Source organism: Ruditapes philippinarum, unplaced genomic scaffold (genome assembly GCF_026571515.1).
Source record: "Ruditapes philippinarum isolate M1 unplaced genomic scaffold, ASM2657151v2 ctg599_1_1_1_1, whole genome shotgun sequence".
NCBI lineage: Eukaryota > Metazoa > Mollusca > Bivalvia > Venerida > Veneridae > Ruditapes > Ruditapes philippinarum.
In genome coordinates, this window is record NW_026867310.1 from 72334 (window position 1) to 93781 (window position 21448).

Below are 21448 nucleotides of genomic sequence, written 5' to 3' on the forward strand. Positions count from 1 at the left end.
TAAGTATCAAGAAAGCGCTTAAATGTTCAATATAATTATTATATTACATTGACCATGTCCATGATGTCAATAAAAGCACAGGCACGAGTATCGGACCTGGGAAGAAAAAATATGACCAGATTGATAAAAAAAAAACCTGTGTCATCTTAAAAGTGTAAAAAACCCAAAAAAAACCATGTAAATAATGACCCCCTTTAAAAATATACTATAAGTTAAGAGAAGGCCGGAAACTCCAGATTCGAACCTACGAGCAAGGGATTCATTTCCCGGGCCGTTGTGAAAACAATCGGCCAGACAATTAAAAAAAACTTTTATCACTATTTCGCGTTTATATTAAGCTTCAAAATGAGACCAACCCCAAGTCTCTAGCCCTTCCCGTTCATGAAATATCTATCAGGAAACGAGCGAATTCGTGCTAAAAATCCTTGGTAGACAGAATTGCGGCACAACAATTCGGTACGTAAACATAGACTAATACATGTATGTCAGCTGACTACGGGTCAAAATTACTTGAATTTACTAAATAATATTACTAAATACATTAATGTGGACCACTCACAACCGTCAGTAGCATCTGATACACACGAGATTCGAGTTTCAAACATTTACACGGTCTTTCAATCGCTTTCTACGCCATTAGGCATCCTTGTGTGAAACGTTGCGGTTTTCGTTGCAATTGGCCATTCAGAGGACTCGTTACAAAATATCGAACAGCTGATTGACAATGGCGTAGAAAGTAATCTAAAGACCGTGGAAAGGTTTGAAATTCGAATTTTGCGTGTATCAGATGCTTCTGGCGGTTGTGAGTGGTCCAACTTAATGTATTTAGTAATATTATTTAGTAAATTCAAGTAATTTTGACCCGTAGTCAGCTGACATACATGTATTAGTCTATGTTTACGTACCGAATTGTTGTGCCGCAATTCTGTCTACCAAGGATTTTTAGCACGAATTCGCTCGTTTCCTGATAGATATTTCATGAACGGGAAGGGCTAGAGACTTGGGGTTGGTCTCATTTTGAAGCTTAATATAAACGTGAAATAGTGATAAAAGTTTTTTTTAATTGTCTGGCCAATTGTTTTCACAACGGCCCGGGAAATGAATCCCTTGCTCGTAGGCTCGAATCTGGAGTTTCCGGCCTTCTCTTAACATATAGTATATTTTTAAAAGGGGTCATTATTTACATTTTTTTTGACACTTTTAAGATGAACACAGGTTTTTTTATCAATCTGGTCATATTTTTTCTTCCCAGGTCCGATACTCGTGCCTGTGAATAAAAGTTAAGCAGACATTTCTATGCTCAAATGGAAAAGGCAACATTTTGAAATCTGAAGTCAATCCCTTAAGTAGCAAAAATGAAAAGAGCAAAAAGTTTATAAAGTTTTTAAAGTAAATTTATAAGTTCAAAGAGGAAATTACTTTTGAACTAGAGATGCTAGAGTTAAGACCCTTGCCATACATGATGTGAGTGATGACTAAGAACTAATAATTATCTTAAGTCTAGAGTAGATACCATTTATAATAAATAGAGATAATACTAAAATATGTTTCAAAAATTCGTAAAGTCGAGCTAAAAATACTTACATTCTTATTTTTTTCTAGTTATGGTAGTCTATAAAAAGACATTGCTTATACTTATAAATATACATGCATTTAAAGAAGCGAAAATTTAGTGAAATAGATCATAAACAATTATTGTATATGTTTATTGCAATTTTTCGTTGCATAAATCAAACAAATATAAATTATCAAATTTGCATCTTAAAAAAAATTGATTCAAATTGTGCGAGAAAGAAAGAAAGACGAGAGCGATTTTGGCACCCGAATAATGGGCGCAAAATTTTGAAAATAATCGTTCTTGAGAAAAACATCTGTTCCTTCCGTTATTGTTCTTCCTTTCCGCGATTTGTCATCTTATTTCTTCTTTTAAAAACTGTCCGTAATTGTTCAGACGGATTTTTGAGTACTCCTTTTTAAGGGATTTACACTAAACCCCTTAAAGTTATGATAATTTTAGAGTGTCGCCGAATAGCAAGTGTCAATTGTTCCTACTTTAGTATAATTGTCTGCCGTTCAAGAGCGGCTGCACGGCGGGTTTATTTTTGTAGCAACTTTCCGTTGTTTGTGAAAAGACGCTAAAAGGAACAACTGTCGGAAAATTCAATTGTATAATATTCATAATTTTAATCTGCCAAAATTAAATTTTTATGAAATGTCTGCGTTGACTGCTTTTCCTAATGTCGTCTGCAAAATTATGTGCACAGAAATGTCACAATAATAAGGGCTCTTTTTTTCTTTTCCTTTTCGAGTGTTGTCTAATTTTTGTTTGTAACCGAATTGTCGGTTGGGTACGTTTATAAATAAAAGGTAGTAGAATAAAGAGCTTGGATGATATATAAGCAATGTACACGGGCGGACCACGTGACCGTACACGTGACACTAACAGAACCACGAACCATGTGAAACATCATATCATTTATAAAAATCTCTAAAATCTCTAAAGGCTCTAAAAACATTTTTTTTCTTTTTTTACTCACAATTAAATAACAGTTTATAATTTTAAATCTACTATTTGAATATCAATAGACTTTTTCTTCCTTATTGTTGTCACACCACATATCACACCCAGCGGTCAAATTCATGTTAAAGCGGCATGCCTCCAGAGAGTCAAAATAATTTACGAAAATCAAACTTGAAAAAATATTTACTAAGATTTTAAGAAAAGTATAAAGATTCAAAATTCATGTAATAATTTACGCGTTATGTGCAATTAATGACTTATTTTGCAGTATTTTTGATCACCATATTTTTACTGCGTGACTCACGCAGTAAGAGCTTCTTTTTTCATATTTTGACCTTTTTCGGTAATTAACGTGAATTACAAGTGTATATTGAAATTTATTCAATACGTTCTTTGTTCACTTCACAATCATTTACATGTACTTTCATAATTATATATTTTCAAAGTTTTCATGAAAATAAGCATGAATCTGCAGGCATGCTGCTTTCAACTCTAAAGTATTTGATTATTTCGAATTAAAATTTTAACTCTAACCTACCTCATTGACAAATAACATTTTATTTTTAAGATGCTGATTTTACAAGCTGATCGAAACATTTGTGCGTCTTACAAATCTAGAGTAGATTTATAATTCAATTTTACTGCTGACATCATATGATTGAATGTTTGAATGTGGTTAATTTACGAAATTCAGTAATCAACATTTTGATCTTCTACCATTATCGACATAAAAAGGCGCTCGACCGTTATAATGACATTTTCTCCGACCATTAAACGCGACAATTCTCCTCCGGCCAATCGGATGGCTTCTTTTCCAATCCCCACGTGATCTATCACGTGATATGATTCCTGGTGCTGAAGCAGACGACGACAGAATGAAAAGTCAAAGACAAAATGCTTCTGGCAGATTGAAATACTCAGAAATATTACTATAACACGTGTAGTAATTTATTAACGAAAGAAAATGACATTTGTCGAGCGGCGCATTCGCGAATAGAAGTTGACATACGCGCTGTCAAAAACGGTGTTCTATATGTAATAAAGCATTATTACAATCAATAACGATATACATGTATATACTAAAACATTAACGGTCATTATGCATACGTGATAATTAATATTTGTGGATCTATATTGATGTTCTGGACTTAACCATATCTACTTTATTGTAAAACCACGAGATTTTTTCCATTATTTCCTAAAGAGAAAAAAGGAGAAAGGTTTCTTCTGTACTTTATTTAAAACGTTAAGTCATAATTGGCATTGGCTATTTAAAAGAAAATTTGGAATATAAAATAAACGGTTTCTTAAAATGTGCGTTTAAGATTTTTTATTAAACATTATTACGGTAAAAAGGATGTAAATTAAGTACATTAATGGGTAAAAGGATTCAAAGTGCATCAACGAGTGGTTTGTTAAGGAGGTAAACATTAAGAAGTTAGGCAAACAGTTTATTAAAGCATTAGTAACGGATGCGGATTAATACATGTATATACAGAAACGTGTTAATGGGTAACACCACTTCTATCTGAGTCAGTGTCTATACGGAATAAGTGAGTGATGGATACAGTTTCAGATGGTAAGTTGTACAATACGTTGATTATAAATTATTAAATTTAAAGAAAAAACCATCTGCCAATATTTAGAATTTGATATTTTTTTAGGTACATGTACTGTACATGTATATTCACATATCTGTTCTGTTAATAACAAATCATTGCCTAAATTGGGATGTCAAAAGATTCGTAAAAAAAGGATCGCATATACTATGCCTCTTAACTGGACCCCAAAATATTATTATTTTTGGCCCCAGCTTTAGATATCATGTTATTAAAACAAAAACGGTGAGAAAGAAAAGTTTTCTGTTTCATTTTTAGGGCATTTTTAAAGAAATGTATGTACTTTTGTATACCTTTTGCGTTATTGTGGAGGTTCAAAGATCACATTATAATACATGTCCTAGAATGGGGAGGAATTGCGCTTAATTTAAAAGCTATCAAGCGCATTTTAAAAACATAGAAAAGTAAGAACATGTATACATACAATGTGTATATATAACATTTCCTGGACACAAGGAATATTCGGCTCACCCAATAAATTCCTCCGCCTCGCCAGATAAACTTTCTCCATCCACGGCACCAACCTATTATTCTCTATATATTGCATGTATATTGTTTGGCCATTCTGTTGCCACCCAACCATTTCTAACTTATTCCCATAGAAGCATGTAAGTCTATCCTCAACCTGTCCAAATTATGCCACAACTTTTATTATTCATGTCGTCATTTCTCTGATGGTGTCAGGGTTTTATGTGGCATCCGTGGCCAAGAGGTTAAGGTCGTTGACTTCAAACCACTTGCCCATAACCGTTGTGTGTTCGAATCCCTACAGGGACTTTCATGTGAGGAAATTGGTGTCCGATCGTGCCTGAAATAACACGTTTCCTTCAAATTATTATGAGATAGCTTTAAATAGGTCATCAAAAGGAAGTAGGATCTAATTTATACAAGTAAAAAAAATACACATTTGGTTTAAGTTTATAAACTTACAGTTAGCATGTCATTGACTTGTAAAAAAATAGCTGTAAACTTTTAAGTGAAAATCTATTATCCAAGTAACGTTGAGTCTAATTACGTTACTTCTAATGGACCTTGAAATTACGGTTGTGTATGCAAATCGCGAGCTTCAATCGTTAAGAACATTTACCTCAAACAACCTATGTAATTACCGATGCAAATTTCCCCTTAAAAAAGGTTTTTCATTCATAGCATTTAAATTCGACCTTGTTTATGGCGTTTTAATGTCACGCGGAGAGTTTAAGCCCAATGCTGATTACGATTAATGACGTAGAAATACAGTAAAAATATTTCGTCCTCATTAATTTTGGGACAAAGGTTCTAGTGTTACTATTTCAATAACGGTTGGATGTCCATTTATAAATCTGCACGGGCAGGTTTATAAATTATTTCGCTTTTTACAGATGCAGAAATTTATGAATATTCTTAAACGAATTAGTAAAATCAAAGCTGACGTTCGGATATCAAAGAAACTGTAATAAAAACGCGCCATCTGCCGGACGAAATTGTCGTCTGCTGCGATGGCACTTCATCTAAGACCGGGTGCCTGTCTTCGTGATCTTGTAAAATTAAATTTAGCGATGCATCATAACAATGATCATCATATAAAATATCATCCATTAATGACTCGCCCCTTTGTACTATTTATTGATTTACACAATGACCGCTCCCTCGTGGGAATTTTAGTTATTGTACATGCCAGGTCCCGGAGAGAGACACAAACGGGTATTCGGGTATCCGTGAAGTGTATTGTAACAAATTGCATTCATAAATAAAGTGATTTATCATTCAATATCATTGGACGTTTGCGTATCTGTTCCAGCAAATTTGAAATGTCAAATCGGCACCCGTTTCCCCAACATGGTTCATCTGAACACGAAATCCGTGGTCTGAAAAATAATGAAAAAGACAGCGCCAAAACAAAACAAATTTGAACTTAGATTTTAAAATATTTCATATAATTACAATACAGATGTACATATAATGTATTCAGTCCCATGCTTAGATAAACATGTGTATCTCGGTTCCATTTTGGTCATCTGTTTCAATATAATATATGAGATGAAAACAATTCTTTCTAAAATCAATTTTTATAAGATCTCTTTTAAGATTTTGCCAGTATTTTACGAGGAAGATTCGACAGTTTTTAGAATGCTTTTATCACACTGTGATAACACAAATGGACGAATTTGCAAATATCTATATAAGAACTATGTTAAACAATTACAGTTGCGACGCAAAAAAATCCTAAAAGTCCTAAAGATACTACTTTCTTATTATATAAATAGAATATAAATTTAAAAAAAAACCTACGAAATTATCTTCAAACCAATTGTATTTTACGTATGAAGTATAGTGTTGACTAACTTCGGCGCCTTTACATTTAAAAAAGCTTCGTTTGAGAAGAGTTTTTGTCTAGCTACATGCTTACGTTATTCATCATCAGAAAACGGAAAGTGGCGGAATATACCGTACTTTCACGAAGAATTTTTACTTAAATTAACCCCCTAAATATACAAAGCCATATTCACTGAGCATTAACTAAAATAGAGTTAATAAATTAAAACTGTAACTCAAACCAAACATCAATTTCTCCGATAGTTCAAATTTCAATCAAATATACAGAAATTATTGATTTCATAAAACGGTTGCTAAGCAACCCTAGAAAAACACAAATTCAATAATACGCCTAAGGATATTAAAGTAGCATTAATTACACTGAGTGTGCTTCATTACTAGATAATAATACCCTTATTGGAAGCTGTCAGGAGCCAGGGATCTGCCTATGATTATATAGTGTAATCATACGTAACCAGGTACCATAGCAACCAGAATATTATTGGGTTGTAAGTCTTCTAACGGAATACAATAAAACTAGATATACAATGTACAATAATTGTACATTACTGAATTGTATAAGAAAGACAAATTTCAATATCATCATCATCACTATATTAAGTGACCACTATTCAATACCGCTGTTCATCATCATCATTATCATCATCATCGTCGTCGTCGTTGTCGTCCAATATGAGCCCCCTTAAAAATATACTATATTTTTTCTTCCCAGGACCGATACTCGTGCCTGTGAACGAAAATTGCGAATAAAACGAAAAGTCTAACAATTGCATGTAAAACTAATACAATTTGTGTATTATAAATCTGAAGAGTCATATTCGCCGAAAACGTAATTTAGTTAAAAGGAGCATGCAATAATAATTAACAGATGAACAGAGATCCTTTAAAGCACGGAATTAATCTTTTTCGGTTTTCAATTTGTCATTTCGTTAAATTCTCACCTGAACTATAATCATCACATTGTTGATCGCATCAGATGATATCAGCTTAAGTTCAAACACCTGGCCGCAAGGTAATAAAATGCGCGATTACCTGCTCACGTCGCAAAACACGCGTTACTAATCAATTATTGATACTTTCCGCTTTTTAGGTTTATGACCTTTCGGGAATTAAAGGTGATGTTAAGGTTTTAACATGTCAAGTCAAAAATTTCTAACTGTAAATTAAATTTAATCATTAATCGGGGAAAAAAATAATCGATATTTGAAAAAAATTGGGAAAAAAAGAAAAAGAAATAAAATAAATAAATAAAAAAAAATTAATATAAAAAATAAAGAAAATGAGGAAATGCTCTAAATTGTATCAATAAAACATCTTAACAATGTATTTAAAATTTTCCACAGTTTCATTAACCATACCAAATTATAATTCTTTTTCCGTTAAGATTAACACTACCACTGTAAAGGTCATACGAATGAACTTCTGGTTTATAGGTAGAGGGAAGGAAGACCGAAGATACTGTCCGGCGCAAACTGGCACCCGAACAGGACCATAGACCGACCGTAAGCCCTCTCATAACAGAATTCAAGGCCTCTCGCTGGTTATTTAAAGTCAGCGACCTTAACCACTCAGCCACTCTAAAACAGTGTTTGACTTTCTCAATACAGAAGACGTTTTTCACCATATAAATAAGACAATTTGGAAAAAAAATAACTCCCGGATCTTTACTTTTGTCCTTTACTCTTTGTCTAAGCTGAACAGTTTTTGATTTCTTTGTTTTGTTGATCCGGGATGTCTTTTTCGAGTGGATTTCCGATTAGTCTTGTGACATTTAAACACATACAAAGAAATTGCTAGAAAATCAATATTATCATTTTACAGACTCTACGAAAAAACGGACAGATGTTGATGTTTCAAAAGAAAGAAATTGTAACTATAACTGGCACATAGCTCATTAGCATTTTCACACACATGTTCTATTGATATTATAAAACGAGTACATGTATAAACGTACATTTCACAGGCGGTGTAGGGTGCCATATCGTTTTAAAAGACCCGCCTTTAAAATTAACGCATGAGAAAAATGTATTTTGCAAATTTTGAGAACATTAATCAATTTTTATGGGTGTCAGAGCTCGTTAATCAGTGCAATTAAGGCGAAATTGCTCAGTTATTAATTTGTTTTAGTGACGGTTGTATTTAACAGATTTCATTAGACCTGTCAGAAATTAAAGTTCACCCCCTAATCTTATTTTTGTCGCTTTTAAAGTAATTTAACAGTCATTTTACTGTTCTGATAATGAAGTGGATGTAAAATAGCAAACTATTTCAGCTAATTTGATGATGACGAAAATTATGATAATATCAAGAATAATAAAACGTGTAATAATAATAATAATAATAATAATAATAATAATAATAATAATAATAATAATAATAATAATAATAATAATAATAATCTTAATGATAATAATAATAATAATAATAATAATAATAATAATAATAATATGATGATGATGATGATGAAGATGATGATGATGATGATGATGATGATGATGATGATGATGACCAGGATATGATGAGGTTGATGATGATGATGATGAAGATAATGATGACAAACATGATTATAACAATTTTTGCCTCTAAGTGGACAGAATTTGGTGCAAAATACGGACATAATCTCATAAATTTGTATTTACAAATGCGCTTCATTATCTGTTAAGTAAATAAAACTTTTGATTTTTGTAAATGACCGTTTAATGACATATCTAGGTAAGTGTTTTCTTTTAAATTTGAATGCAATAAACTGTCATTAGCCGCTTTAGTAACAGATAGGTGGCAGGGGATGATGAAGCAAATTTCATTCGGAAAAATTTCGGTCAAATACTGGCGTACGGTAACCTGAACAAGTTTTCCTTCACTAACCAGTAACTGCCAATTGCAAATGGCGTAACTTATTTCTGAAAACCCAAATGTGCTCTGATAAAACACGTGCACATACGGTAGCGCGCCTGACTTGTCAATACTGGGTTCGTAAATTTTCGGTTTATACTTAAGGGCTACATGTAAATAAGAGTATCACTTGAACACTTGCACTTAACGCTACGTTAAGACACGTACACCTTTGAGCACGTGCACAGCATAGATGGGTGTGTTTAACAGCGTCAACTATTTAAATTAATTAGTGTGAACACCACGAAGAAGAATAAGATTTGAATGAAAGAAAAGGAAAGAAAAATGTCTGAAAAAGGTTAACAAGTCCTTGACCTAACTCAAAATATAAATTTTTATAAAATTACATTCAACGTTCCCTGCAACAGTGAACGTTACATTGAACGTAATAACAGTAGCATTGACTTTTCAAACGTTGTTTTGGTAAGATATTTGCATGAAAAAAAATCCATAATAATTACACTTCTACTTTCTTTAAAGATAACATCGCAATAGTTAATGCAACAAACGGTCAACAAACGCTGGATGACAACTGTACAAGATTTCAGGGTAGATAACCCGATCAAAAACCGTGTGAAGGTCACGCGCTATGTGCTAAAGGGAAGCAACCTTGTAGATATTAAGAAAAGATAAAAATAGATCTTTACGCTGATTAATTTTTGTTGATCGTTATTATGCAACTTGAACACAGCTGTTTTCTTTATGTTATCGATTTGTTTTCGTTCGTTTAATATGTTTTTAAACACCACTCAGGCAATCGATAAAGTAGAAACCATGTGAGGCAAACTGTAGTGAAAATTATTCAGCGTATGGTGGTGAAAAAATGTTCTTTTCCTTGTGTTGACATTAAAATTGGACATTATTTTAATTTGTTAATAAATCAGGACTAATTTGAGATGAGCATTCGTATAATAGGTAATTGCAGTGTTTTTTTTACATTAAACATTATCGTCCCTGAAGAACAGACTTTAATTGTGATTAAAGCACGTGTCGATTCTGTGCCTAAAGATATCTTTATGACAATTATTTTCAATATTTTTGTTTATACAAAATGTATATAAAAGGCACAAATTATGCATATTTTTCAATAGCTTTTTTCCTCAATCCGTCATGAAATGCTCCTTAATTTAAAGGCACAGTATGCTTCAGAAAAGAAAATGAATTGTTGCTTCTATAAGATAAAAAATGGACAAACATGAGTTTTGTGTTTTTAATGAATTTTAGAGTATGTCAAATGCTTATTACCAGGTGAAAGTATCACTGATTGTAAAATGATTTGTCTTTAAAGTAAAATAATGTTAACAAAGTAATGTTTGACTTCCATACAAAATGCTACATTACTATTTAACTGTACCAATTAACAAAAAACAACAGTAGCAATACCAGACGATTCACTTAATTGACAAACGGATAACTTAGCGGAAACTATCATAGAGTTACAAAAAAAAAACAACAAAAAAAAAACCTTTGTAAAATAGAAATAAAAAACATTTTTTTCAGGGAATAATGGGCCTTTAACTGACGTGCTTTTTTTATTTTTTCAGTATTTTTTTTTATTTTCAATTTCTTAGCAAGACGATAAATATAGTCTTTATAGAGCTATAGTATGAAAAACAAAACTTGTGTAACCTTTGAAACCTAACAAAAGAGATAAATGTTATAATCTATTATAAATATAAGTTCTCCACTGAGTTCTTAAAGCCTAAAGATATAACGTTTGAATTTCTTACATAAATGAGCTGGGTCACTTAAAACAGACAGATATGCAAAGATAGTTTAGAAATATACTAAGAAATAAAGTGAGAGTCTGATTTGGATGAAAAGCGTTGCAACGCTTTTCAGTTTTGGGTCATTTTTAACATTTTGAGTAATTATTCTAGACAAAAGGGAGTGAGCAGATGATCTGAAATTGTGCACGAAGGATATTGGTCCTCATTAACATCAAATGGAACATTTATCTCAAAAAATATTTTCAGTTCCGTCATGTCAAAAAAGGTTTTAATTACTTTATTGTGATTTTAAAGTTCATATAAAGGAAAACTGTTTTTTATTTTTCAGTGAGGTGTCCATTCCTACCAGTGTCGCATTTCCATGACAACTTAGTCGTGTCATCACTTTCTAACGCCGTCGGCAGTGTTGTAGAGTTCATCTGTTCCGGCGACGACGACATCTTGTCGGGACCGTCGGTATTACAGTGTTCTGCATCAGGAAGATGGAATGGTTCAGTCCCTACATGTATAAACGAAAATGGTATGACCATTTTAGCCCTTAAAGCGACTTTTTTTTTAAAGGTTAAATAATATTATTTTATTTTTAGATCAATCGTTCCATATAATTGTCAAATCAAAATAATTATGGTGGAAAATAAAATTTGCTGTTGTTACAAATACATAAAAATCTACTTCTTATCTTTGACCAAGAGTTACCTACAGGACAAAGTATTATATTGCAAGGGACGTAACCACTTTGCACTGTTTGACAAAGAGTTATCTACCGTTATTAATGGCGTCCGCGCCGAAGCGCGGCGCCCTTATGGAATGAAAAAGGGCGACAGCAACTTCTCGAGCCTTATAGTCGGTCATAATAAAAGCCGATCATTCCGATCGGTATGAGGGTGCTTGATTAAAAAAAATGTCTCGGTATGTACAATGAATAGCGAACTGGAGAATTCGCAATGCATGAAATAACCTTTTCCGTCTCTTCGTTTTTTTTTATTTATCATTTTGTAGAATGATGAGTTGATGACCTAAACATTCCAAAAATCTATTTATAGAGGGATGTACTGCTATCGGTAATTCCCGGTCCCTCCCGGTCTATTTTGACCGGGATTTACTAGTGATCGGCGAATAGTATCACACGTTTATTGTCCGGTCTCTCCCGGTTTTGGAGTAGATGTTTGATATCCAGATATTTTACAGATAAATAAGCTTTTTTCCAAATGAATGTTTGTCACTTAGTTTGGTTACAATAATAAATAAACATAGATCAACTCTCAAATTTATTGATTATTATTATACATAAACATACAATTCGAAAAAACCCCAACAACAACAACAATAGCATGTTTCATTTTATCTATATGAGATAAAAACAATAAATATGTACAATAATTGAGAAAAAGGTACATTTTTATGGTATAAATATGACACTATCAACTTTGAAACATTTTATTTATTTTGTTATTCGTGTTTAGTAAAGATGCCCAGGAATTATTCAAAGTTACAAATTAGATTTTATGAATTATTCAATTGATTGATAATTTAAAAAAATGATAAAGAAAATACAAATGTACATGGTTTAAGAATAAGCAATATTATATATTGAAAGATTAAGCATAATTTTATTCATCTTCACTTTCTGCATTTCTTGCTTGGACGCCCTTTGATGCTTTGCATCAATGCTTTTCTTGTGTTCTCTTTTTATACATTTAACCATTTTCAATACATGACGTTCACTGCATGCGTATTATAATATTGAAAACGAACAAAAAATGTACATGTACTATTCATGCTTTCAATTTTAATTACCTTTCTCGTCTGCTTCTGTATGTACACACCGGATTAAAAACTCATGCCACATCTATTTAGAAAATAGCTATCAAAAACTGTACCCTGCAATCATTTGTCATTATATAACAGAAGATTTTACGTGTGTAATAAAAAGTCGATGTGGGTGACATTGTCAATATTATAAACCTATCAACATAAAGGTTACATAAATTATATGTACATTACATATTACATAAATAATTGATAACATATATCATAATATTGACAGGGTTGGCAATATCTTACCTAATTGTCTAATCCCATTACACCAGGGCAAATAAGTAACCATCACCTTGCTAATTTTAAAGGCACATTTTAAAGGCACGTACTGGCTCAGAAATCCATATTTTTTTAATTAAAAAAATGTCGAACATGTGTTTAATAATGTTCGAATAATAGATTTAGAGCAAAGTTGATGTTTAACAACTGAAGAAAGGAAGAAGCACTAAATGTACAGTAATGTGTTATAAAGGTAGCAAAAATGTAAACAAAGTGGTATTTTGGACTTCCATACAAAGTACCCCATCATTATGATTAAACCCATTGCCAACAGAGCAAAAGAAATAAAATTTAGTTCATCTATGAGGCAAATGAGTTTTTGTTTTGGAAACTTTAACAATTTAAGATCCGGTTGTTCAAAACATTGGTTAGTGTTAACCAATGGTTAAATTCATTATCCGCTGGTTAAATTTTGTCCGTTGGATAAATTCTGTTGCTCAAAACTTATCCAACGGATAAAATGCGTTATCCAGCGGTTAACTTTAACCAGTCCTATGACCACCGGATAATGCCCTAAACCAGTGGTTAGTCATCATCATAAAAATAGTAAAAATCATTAAAACTTTTTTAAAACCAGATTTTTCTTACAAATATATGTTTATTTTCCTTAACTAGAGCATTTCATATGAAATGCATAGGATTAAATTGAAACATTTCTGAAAAAGTGCTTTAAGAACCCTTTTCAATCTAAATTTGTTGTTGTTGTAGTTCAGAAAATTCAGTTAAACAGTGATAACTTTCTTATTCTTTAATAAAACATACAAGTGTCAGTACTCATTTTCTTAGTTAGAACAATACAATCCCATCTAATGGAAGTAATTTCAATTCAAAATTTGAAAAAAAGTTGTTTTTGAATTTTTTCTTATGTGTGTCTAAGGGAAAAATAAATCTATCAATACTTTAAGGCCTCTGATAAACTTTGTGTTTAATTCCAAAAACAAAAAAAGCACAAAACATGCAAAATTATTTCTTTGGGAGCTTTTTGATTCTAATAAATTTATTATTCATCAAAATATCGGCCATTTTGTTTCCAGAATCACTAACCAACCCTGTTGCATTGTGGTACTTAACCAGTGGATAAATACGCTATCCACTGGTTAGGTAGCCAGGGTACTATCCAATTGTCGAACAATGAATTTTTATCTACTGGATAGCTGACCGCTGGTTAAGGATTTAACCAGTGGATAAGCTATCCAATGGTTAATTTTAACCAATGTTTTGAACAACCCGGTCATGAAGCATAGTTTTTTTTTGAGAAATGATAGCATTTCTCAGATATAATCGGCCTTTAAGTTATGAACAAAATTTTAATTAATAAAAAGTCCATTTCTAGTGGATCTGTCAAGGTAGAATTCGGCTATTTATATATCCGCTGATATATTCGGTTTAAGTTGTTTTGATATCAATGTTTACAGAATAAAAAATACATTTAATTCTGAGATTCATATAATTATGATAACATTTGTACATTTTTTTTGTAATGTACAAGTCAATTTTAACCACAACCCCTCCACCCTTAGAGAAATAACAGGGGACTTTGATATTTGAATTTCCAAACACCCACGCTGTAAAGGTCCCACATTGCGGGGCCAGCAAGGTGGTAAATAAAAAAACAACCGCAGTAAGCTTGGCATATCCGTCACCATTTTAGCACCAAAACAAAGCCACTGCATTGACCCGGAAGTGCGAGACAGGCGAATGGAAGCCCGCTTTTTCCCAGGGTGAGCCGTGGTGACAATTAACTGGTACGTAACATAGGTCAAAAGTTATTTTTTCCTTTTTCAGCGACACAAGCATCTACAATTTCCATCTCAGACGCAGACGGGTCCTCAACGTTACCGCCGACAGCTAGTCCAGCGGAAGTAGAAGTCGAAACCGTCCTTGTTATTCTTTGGGTAACTGGAGGTCTTCTATTGGTGACCCTAGTAATACTAATGACTTGTATTTTAACAACACATAAGAAACGACAAAGGGACAGGTATGTTCATCAAATGAAGTTTATTATTTATGATCCCAAATAAATTCACCATTAAAATTTGTTTGAGCATGTCTCAATTTGCCGCATGTACGTTAATATGATTATATAAAAGCCGTACTAAAGCTGCACGCCTCCAGATGAGCCAAAATATTTCAAGAAAATCAATTTTGAGAAAAATGTACTTAAATTTTAAGAAAGTGAAAACAACAAAGATCCAAGTTATTTGTTTACATGTTATGTGCGGTTTAAGGCTGAGTGTGCAGTAATTTATCGCCATACTTCTACTGCGTTACTAACGCAGTAAGGGTAGTTTTTGCATATGTTGACGACTTTTTGGTAATTTTCTTGGTTTGTAAGTGCCGATTGCAAAATGTAAATTACTATTTTTGTTCACCTCACAATATTTCACATTCAAATTCATTTCTTAAATTTTCATGAAAAGTAACACGAATCTGGAGGCGTGCTGCTTTAACATGAATAATGTTACAGTGACAACATATAGAGATCATAATGTTAACTTACAAATATGTTTATATAACACTTAAACTCTGTACTTTCCTATCATCAAATTAAGTGTAACAATGAATTCATTATTTATTAGCAAACAGTGTAAACTTTTCGTGAAAAGAAATGTTGTAGGAAATGTCATGTTTGATTGAATAAGGATCTGGAAAAAAATCCAGTTAGTTTGCTTTCGTAATAACGTTAAACTTGTAATTATATTAAATGAACGACCGGATCAAAAAAGTCTTATGTTATAATATAGCACACCTGCAGTGCGACCCTCCTTTAGATAGAGTAATATCCTTTTTACTTCTTCTGCATGGTCTTATTAGAATTGCTTGTAGAATTAAAGTACGATTATATGTACTTTGACTCTAACTATATATGTAAGACTTCACAATAATTTAACCTATTTATAGCAACATTTCTCAGCAACATTTAAAATCTCCGTCTTCCACAGGGTGATGCTCTGTAGGGGTTGTACTGTTGTTAATTTGTGCTGATTTCTGACAGAAAATTTGTCTTTATTAAAGCGAATATATTTCGTTTGGATTACTAGGGCTATAAGGAGCATGCGTGCAAGCCACCATATTGATAATTATAGATGTTGAAATATGATTTTTTTTCAAAACGGCTTATATTAAGTTTTTTTGATATATATGATCAGTACATGTGCTGGGATTGACAAATATGCATTTTATTTGGATTTTAAAGGCGTTTTGAGCTCCAAACCCCAAATGTCTGTGTTCTGAATATGATGCTTTAAAATATGGTGGCTGATTTGTGCCATGTCGTATTTCGCTCCGCGAGGCGCAGTGGCGAAAACACGGAGATATCGCGAAGGCATTTTGTGTGTTTTCGCCTTGAGCCCCGCGGAGTGGAAATACGACACGTCACAAATCAGCCAACATACTAAAATGCATCGCCGTTTTGAGCATATCTTTAATTATTAGAAGAATCAGATTGGCCGTAAAAAGAAATTGACCGCTCTCTTCGTCTAACAAACGATTATTTTTGGATTTTTGTTTTAAAATGTTACCTATCAAACAATGTTTTATTTCCTTTCTCAGGTCACAGAGGTGTTCTCCTCGTGGACAAGGGAATCCAAGACATGGCGGAGTAAATCCTACATTTTCGAATTACGATGAGATCTGGACATGGATCCCTGTTGTCAATGGCAACACTGATAACTGCCGAAATCAAAATAGTGCCGCCGCGAGAGAAAGTAGTGCTACACAAACAAATAGGGAATTAATGAGAAACTTACGACTTCCATCTTACAACGAAGCTATAAGAGAAGGTCAAGCCGGAAGTAGACATGTTAGTCAACCACAAATCGTGCCTCAAAGACAAAATGTCATTCAAACTCAAACAACACCTCATTCAAACGCTCAAAGACAATCTCATACGCAAATAAACACAAGAACAAACGTCGCAAGGTCCGCGCACGTGCATAGAAATCCAGCTAGCAGTCGCGAAAACCGGGGTCAAACTCAAAGCGGAAGTATTCTCCCAAGATATCATATTAGAGTTGACACACACACTTCCGCGAATCCATCAGATCAGCATCATTATGAAACTATACCAGCAGACATTAACAGAGACTCAAATACCCGCAGTAATCCTGAAAATATAACGAACGTTAGGGTCACAGCGTCGTCTGCTTTGCAACAGGCACGTGATCTAGTCAATCAGTCAAGTGCGCATGCTCACCGTCCTCAACCGTCGGCTCCCGGATTTAATCACGTGCCAAGTGGATCGATGGCAATTTCTGCAGCAATGAGTTCAAGGGATCCAAACTGGCATTTATCTACCCGTACCAATACGACGCCAAATGAACAGCGAAGAGGAGCGCAAGATTCTCGGGCTCAAGTTCATAGATCTACACAAAATTATCAACGCAGTTCATACGGTGAATACATAATATATATACAAATAATAACACTTACTGTAACTTCCTAGTTTCAAACCACTTGCCCATCACCGTTTTGGGTTCAAATCCCGACAGGGACTTTGTATTCTTTCATGTGAGGAATCTATTCAACTAGCTTACAAAATGTCGATGGTTCTACTCAGGTGCCCGTTCGTGCCTGAAATAATGCACGGAAGGGCATCTTAGGTCTTCCTCCACCAGGAAACTTGGAACGTCGCCATACGACCTATTCTGTGTCGGTGTGACGTAAAACAAATAAAAAAACTTCATAATTTAAATTATGAAAAAGGTAATCTTTACTAAAATTTGCCCCTGAGTTTACTGATTAATTTTATTTTATTATTTTATTATTTTGATATCTTAACCAACTTATTGTTTGCAGATTTTCGCCATAGCGAGGCTAGTGTGTTTGAATATTACAGCGACGGGGATCGCCGGACAAGACCTCACATTCCATCAACATCTGCAACCGTCGACGATCCTCCACCGCCGTACAGTATTTCTAGGTATGTTTGAGTTACTTCCCTTTCATAACTTAAAGATCCGCTTTTGGTGAGCATCGCTTATTTAAAGGCACATAATGCCTCGATCAGAAGACCATTTTTTTTTAAGAAAATAGGCTGAACGTGCAGTAATGTGATGTTCAGGTAGCAAAATGTAAACAAAGTAGTAATTTGACTTCCATATACAAAATACTAATTCACTATAGTTATACCATTTGCAAACAGAGCAAAAGAAGTATATTTAGTTTATCTTTGTGGCAAATAACCATTTTTTAAGAAATAAAAAGTAAAGCATTTCTGAGGCATTATGGGCCTTTAAAAGTGAACTGTTCACAACAATCGTAAGCATTTACATCAGACCAATCGCCAACTTTCAGGGCCTTTACGTCAAACTTCGGAAAATTTGTTACTGCCGAGATGTTACGAATGCCCATATATGTCCGAAAGTAGAACATCACATTTGCTTTCTATTAATTCCATCACAATCATTACCTCCCCCCTTCCCTGAGCATACGGAATTAACCGATGTTTGTCGATTCAGAAAATGGCGTAACAGAACTTACTTATGCTCGTAACACTTTTGTCCTTTTATTGTTTAATTATTTTTTTTTTTAATTTTCATTATTATAACACCTTTTGGACATATATATTCTACAGAGAGCCGACTTGTCAGGGACGTGACGCAACTTCCGGTCACGCAGCGTCTAGATCGTCCGGTACAGGAGGGGCAGTCTCAATGCGCACTGGGCAAGTTTGAAATATTTGATGTTTTATATTTCGTTTATAGTGACAAAGCTTATCACCCATTTTACTGCCCCTAGTGACTGAGGGTTGCCTTTAAGGGTTGAGACATCAGAACTGCCTCCACTGTTTAGTCCTGAGTGGTTGTAAGAGGCGACTCATTGAGTCTATGCATCCTTCAGTTTGTTCAGCGGATGAGGTGGTTTTGACCCTCAGGTGTTTACTGTATGTTTGTAACAGCCAAGGTTACCCAAAATTCATCTTTCCTGGTTCGGCGCTTTATGACCTAACATTGTGTTGGTGCGCCCTAAAACCAAACAAAATCCCTTTGTTATTATTCTTAAGCTCTATATAAATGTATATTTTTAAATAAAGGGACATTTTTGTACCTTTACATTAAACTGGAGGAACCTTACTAAAATATTTTGACTAAAAATATTGCCCCGCTTTTGAGGTGACTCACTAATTAGAATTTGATATCTTTCTCCTTTTTTTTGGCTCTTTTTTAATTTTTTGGCTCTCTTTTAATTTCTTGGCTCTCTTTTCAATTTTTGCTCCGTGATTAATAATGAAAACAAATCATTTTCTTAATTGTAATGAAAAGCCACTATAAAAAAAAATGAAAATTGCTCTGAAAATATATTTTAATACCTTTTTTATTTACATTTTTCAGATTTGAAAGTCAGTATTTTTAGAACAGTCAAGTAAAGGTAGATGTACGTAACAATCGGATAATAAATGATCAAACATTTGGTGCTATAACATTCGGACACAATCGACACAAACGGGATGTTTACCCGTTCTAGTAACTTTAATGTGCGCAAAGGACTTATAATGAGCGCAAAGGAGTGTGCTGAAGGGATATATTTTATCTGTTACACAGATTAGTAAATAGCCAGTGCTTGCCTTTGAATGTTGTAGTTTTATTGTTAAATCCTATTTTTATCTTTTATTGTCAAAGAGTCCAGGGTCAGATCCCGAAATTTTCGGTTGGGTGTGTGTGTGTGTGGGGGGGGGCTTAAGTTTGGAATCACTAAACTCCCCCTTTTACGCATTCCGCCCCTTAAGCCCCCGGTGGATCCGTCCCTGAAAGACTGTGTGCACAAATCTTTCGGTTTTATATTCATTTTAAATAATACGAGTACACGTTTTGCCCATCGTGGATTTTGTTCTCTTCAAAAGATTTTATTATTTGTAATATTATTATTTGATGAAAAATGTGTTGATTGTTTAGATGTCATCATATTTTTGTGTTTATTGCAGTATTAATTCATGTGCCAAACATTGACTTGTGCAATTGCATTCTTTTATTTAGAGTGCATACTATTCTTCGTTTTATTACATAATAATCAAAACTTGTATATTTTGTAAGACCAAATTAATTAGCACTGAAGTTTTGAGTTATTCGGCTGCTTTCGGCTTAATTTGATTTTGATTGACATAGATCACGTATCTGGTAACGCGTTGCGTGCGTCCATGCCTTTCAATGTCAACTGGAGCCGGGTACCAAACTAAAGGTCTAGCTCATTTAGACGCTTTTTTACTCTATGTCACGAAATGCTTCGATTTAATTGTGCTATTTATAGAATCAAATTAACATAAAACTATTTTACATAATAGAATTATTACACACATGTATTTGAGATTGATTCATAATGTGAACAGGTCAAATTAGTGTGTAATTATTATAACACTGATATTAATTATTGCATATTCTTGCCTCTATAACATATTATTACATATAAAGCAGCATGCCTCTAGATTCATGCTTATTTATGAAAATTAAAAAAATGTATTTAAAACTAAAAATAGTGTGAAGTGAACAAAAAGGTAATAAACAGGTTGCAAACGGCGCTCACAAATCCTACAATGCATGTAAACTACCAAACAGTGGTCAGAATATGTAAAATAGCCATTATTGTGTTAGTCACGCATTAGAATTGTATAAAATTGTTAAATACTGCAAAATCATCATTAAACACATATAAATAACATGTAAATGATTATTTAAATCTTGATATTTTTTCTTTTCTGAAAATTTTAGAATATATTTTTTCTCAAGTTTGACTGTCTTGAAATTATTTCGGCTCATCTGGAGGCATGCAGCTTTAATTCATGTACATTGTATTATGTTTTGTATTTATTTACTTTTATTGTTTTTAATGTGTTCCCTATGTGCCAATAGCATAACTTTTTTCATTACACTCATATAATTATGTTTTTATGTAGTTTTTATATGTACATATTGAAATTTTTTAATATATATGTAACAATGTTTTACTCGATGAAACTCTTGCCAATTATAAGATAGCTAGCTTTTTGCAGCACATCTCCGGAGTTTTCTGGTATTTTGTTTAAAAAACTGGACAAAAAATGTTCTATTTGGTTAAAATTTTGTGAATTCTATGTAAATTTACTAAGTTATTAACCATCCAAAGAACTTACCACTCGCTGATAGTATAGTAAATACTGACATATTTTTCAATGTTATGTATCCCTTGAATTGGGAATATTTTTTTGCATATTTAAAAGCGGCTTTCGGTTTTTCTAAAGGTTGAATATGTTATTAAGAATTAAGGTGGAAAATTAAATTTGCTGTTCCCTTGAGACCTAT

At 33.2% G+C, this 21448-nt stretch overlaps 1 protein-coding gene across 1 annotated transcript; it reads left to right on the forward strand.

Annotated features, from left to right (window-relative positions):
* Positions 1-3394: 3394 nt before the first annotated feature.
* Positions 3395-19631, forward strand: LOC132735663 (uncharacterized). The gene is made up of 7 exons (XM_060722639.1): positions 3395-4100; positions 11407-11598; positions 14961-15153; positions 16728-17569; positions 17973-18096; positions 18751-18840; positions 19508-19631. Exons 1-7 carry the CDS (start codon positions 4082-4084, stop codon positions 19527-19529), a joined length of 1482 nt encoding a protein of 493 aa, XP_060578622.1. The 5' UTR covers positions 3395-4081; the 3' UTR covers positions 19530-19631.
* Positions 19632-21448: the final 1817 nt, after the last annotated feature.

Coding starts and splice junctions, on each gene's coding strand:
- LOC132735663 (XM_060722639.1), top strand. Junction 11,599..14,960: donor TACATGTATAAACGAAAATG/GTATGACCATTT, acceptor TTCCTTTTTCAG/CGACACAAGCATCTACAATT. Junction 15,154..16,727: donor AAGAAACGACAAAGGGACAG/GTATGTTCATCA, acceptor TTCCTTTCTCAG/GTCACAGAGGTGTTCTCCTC.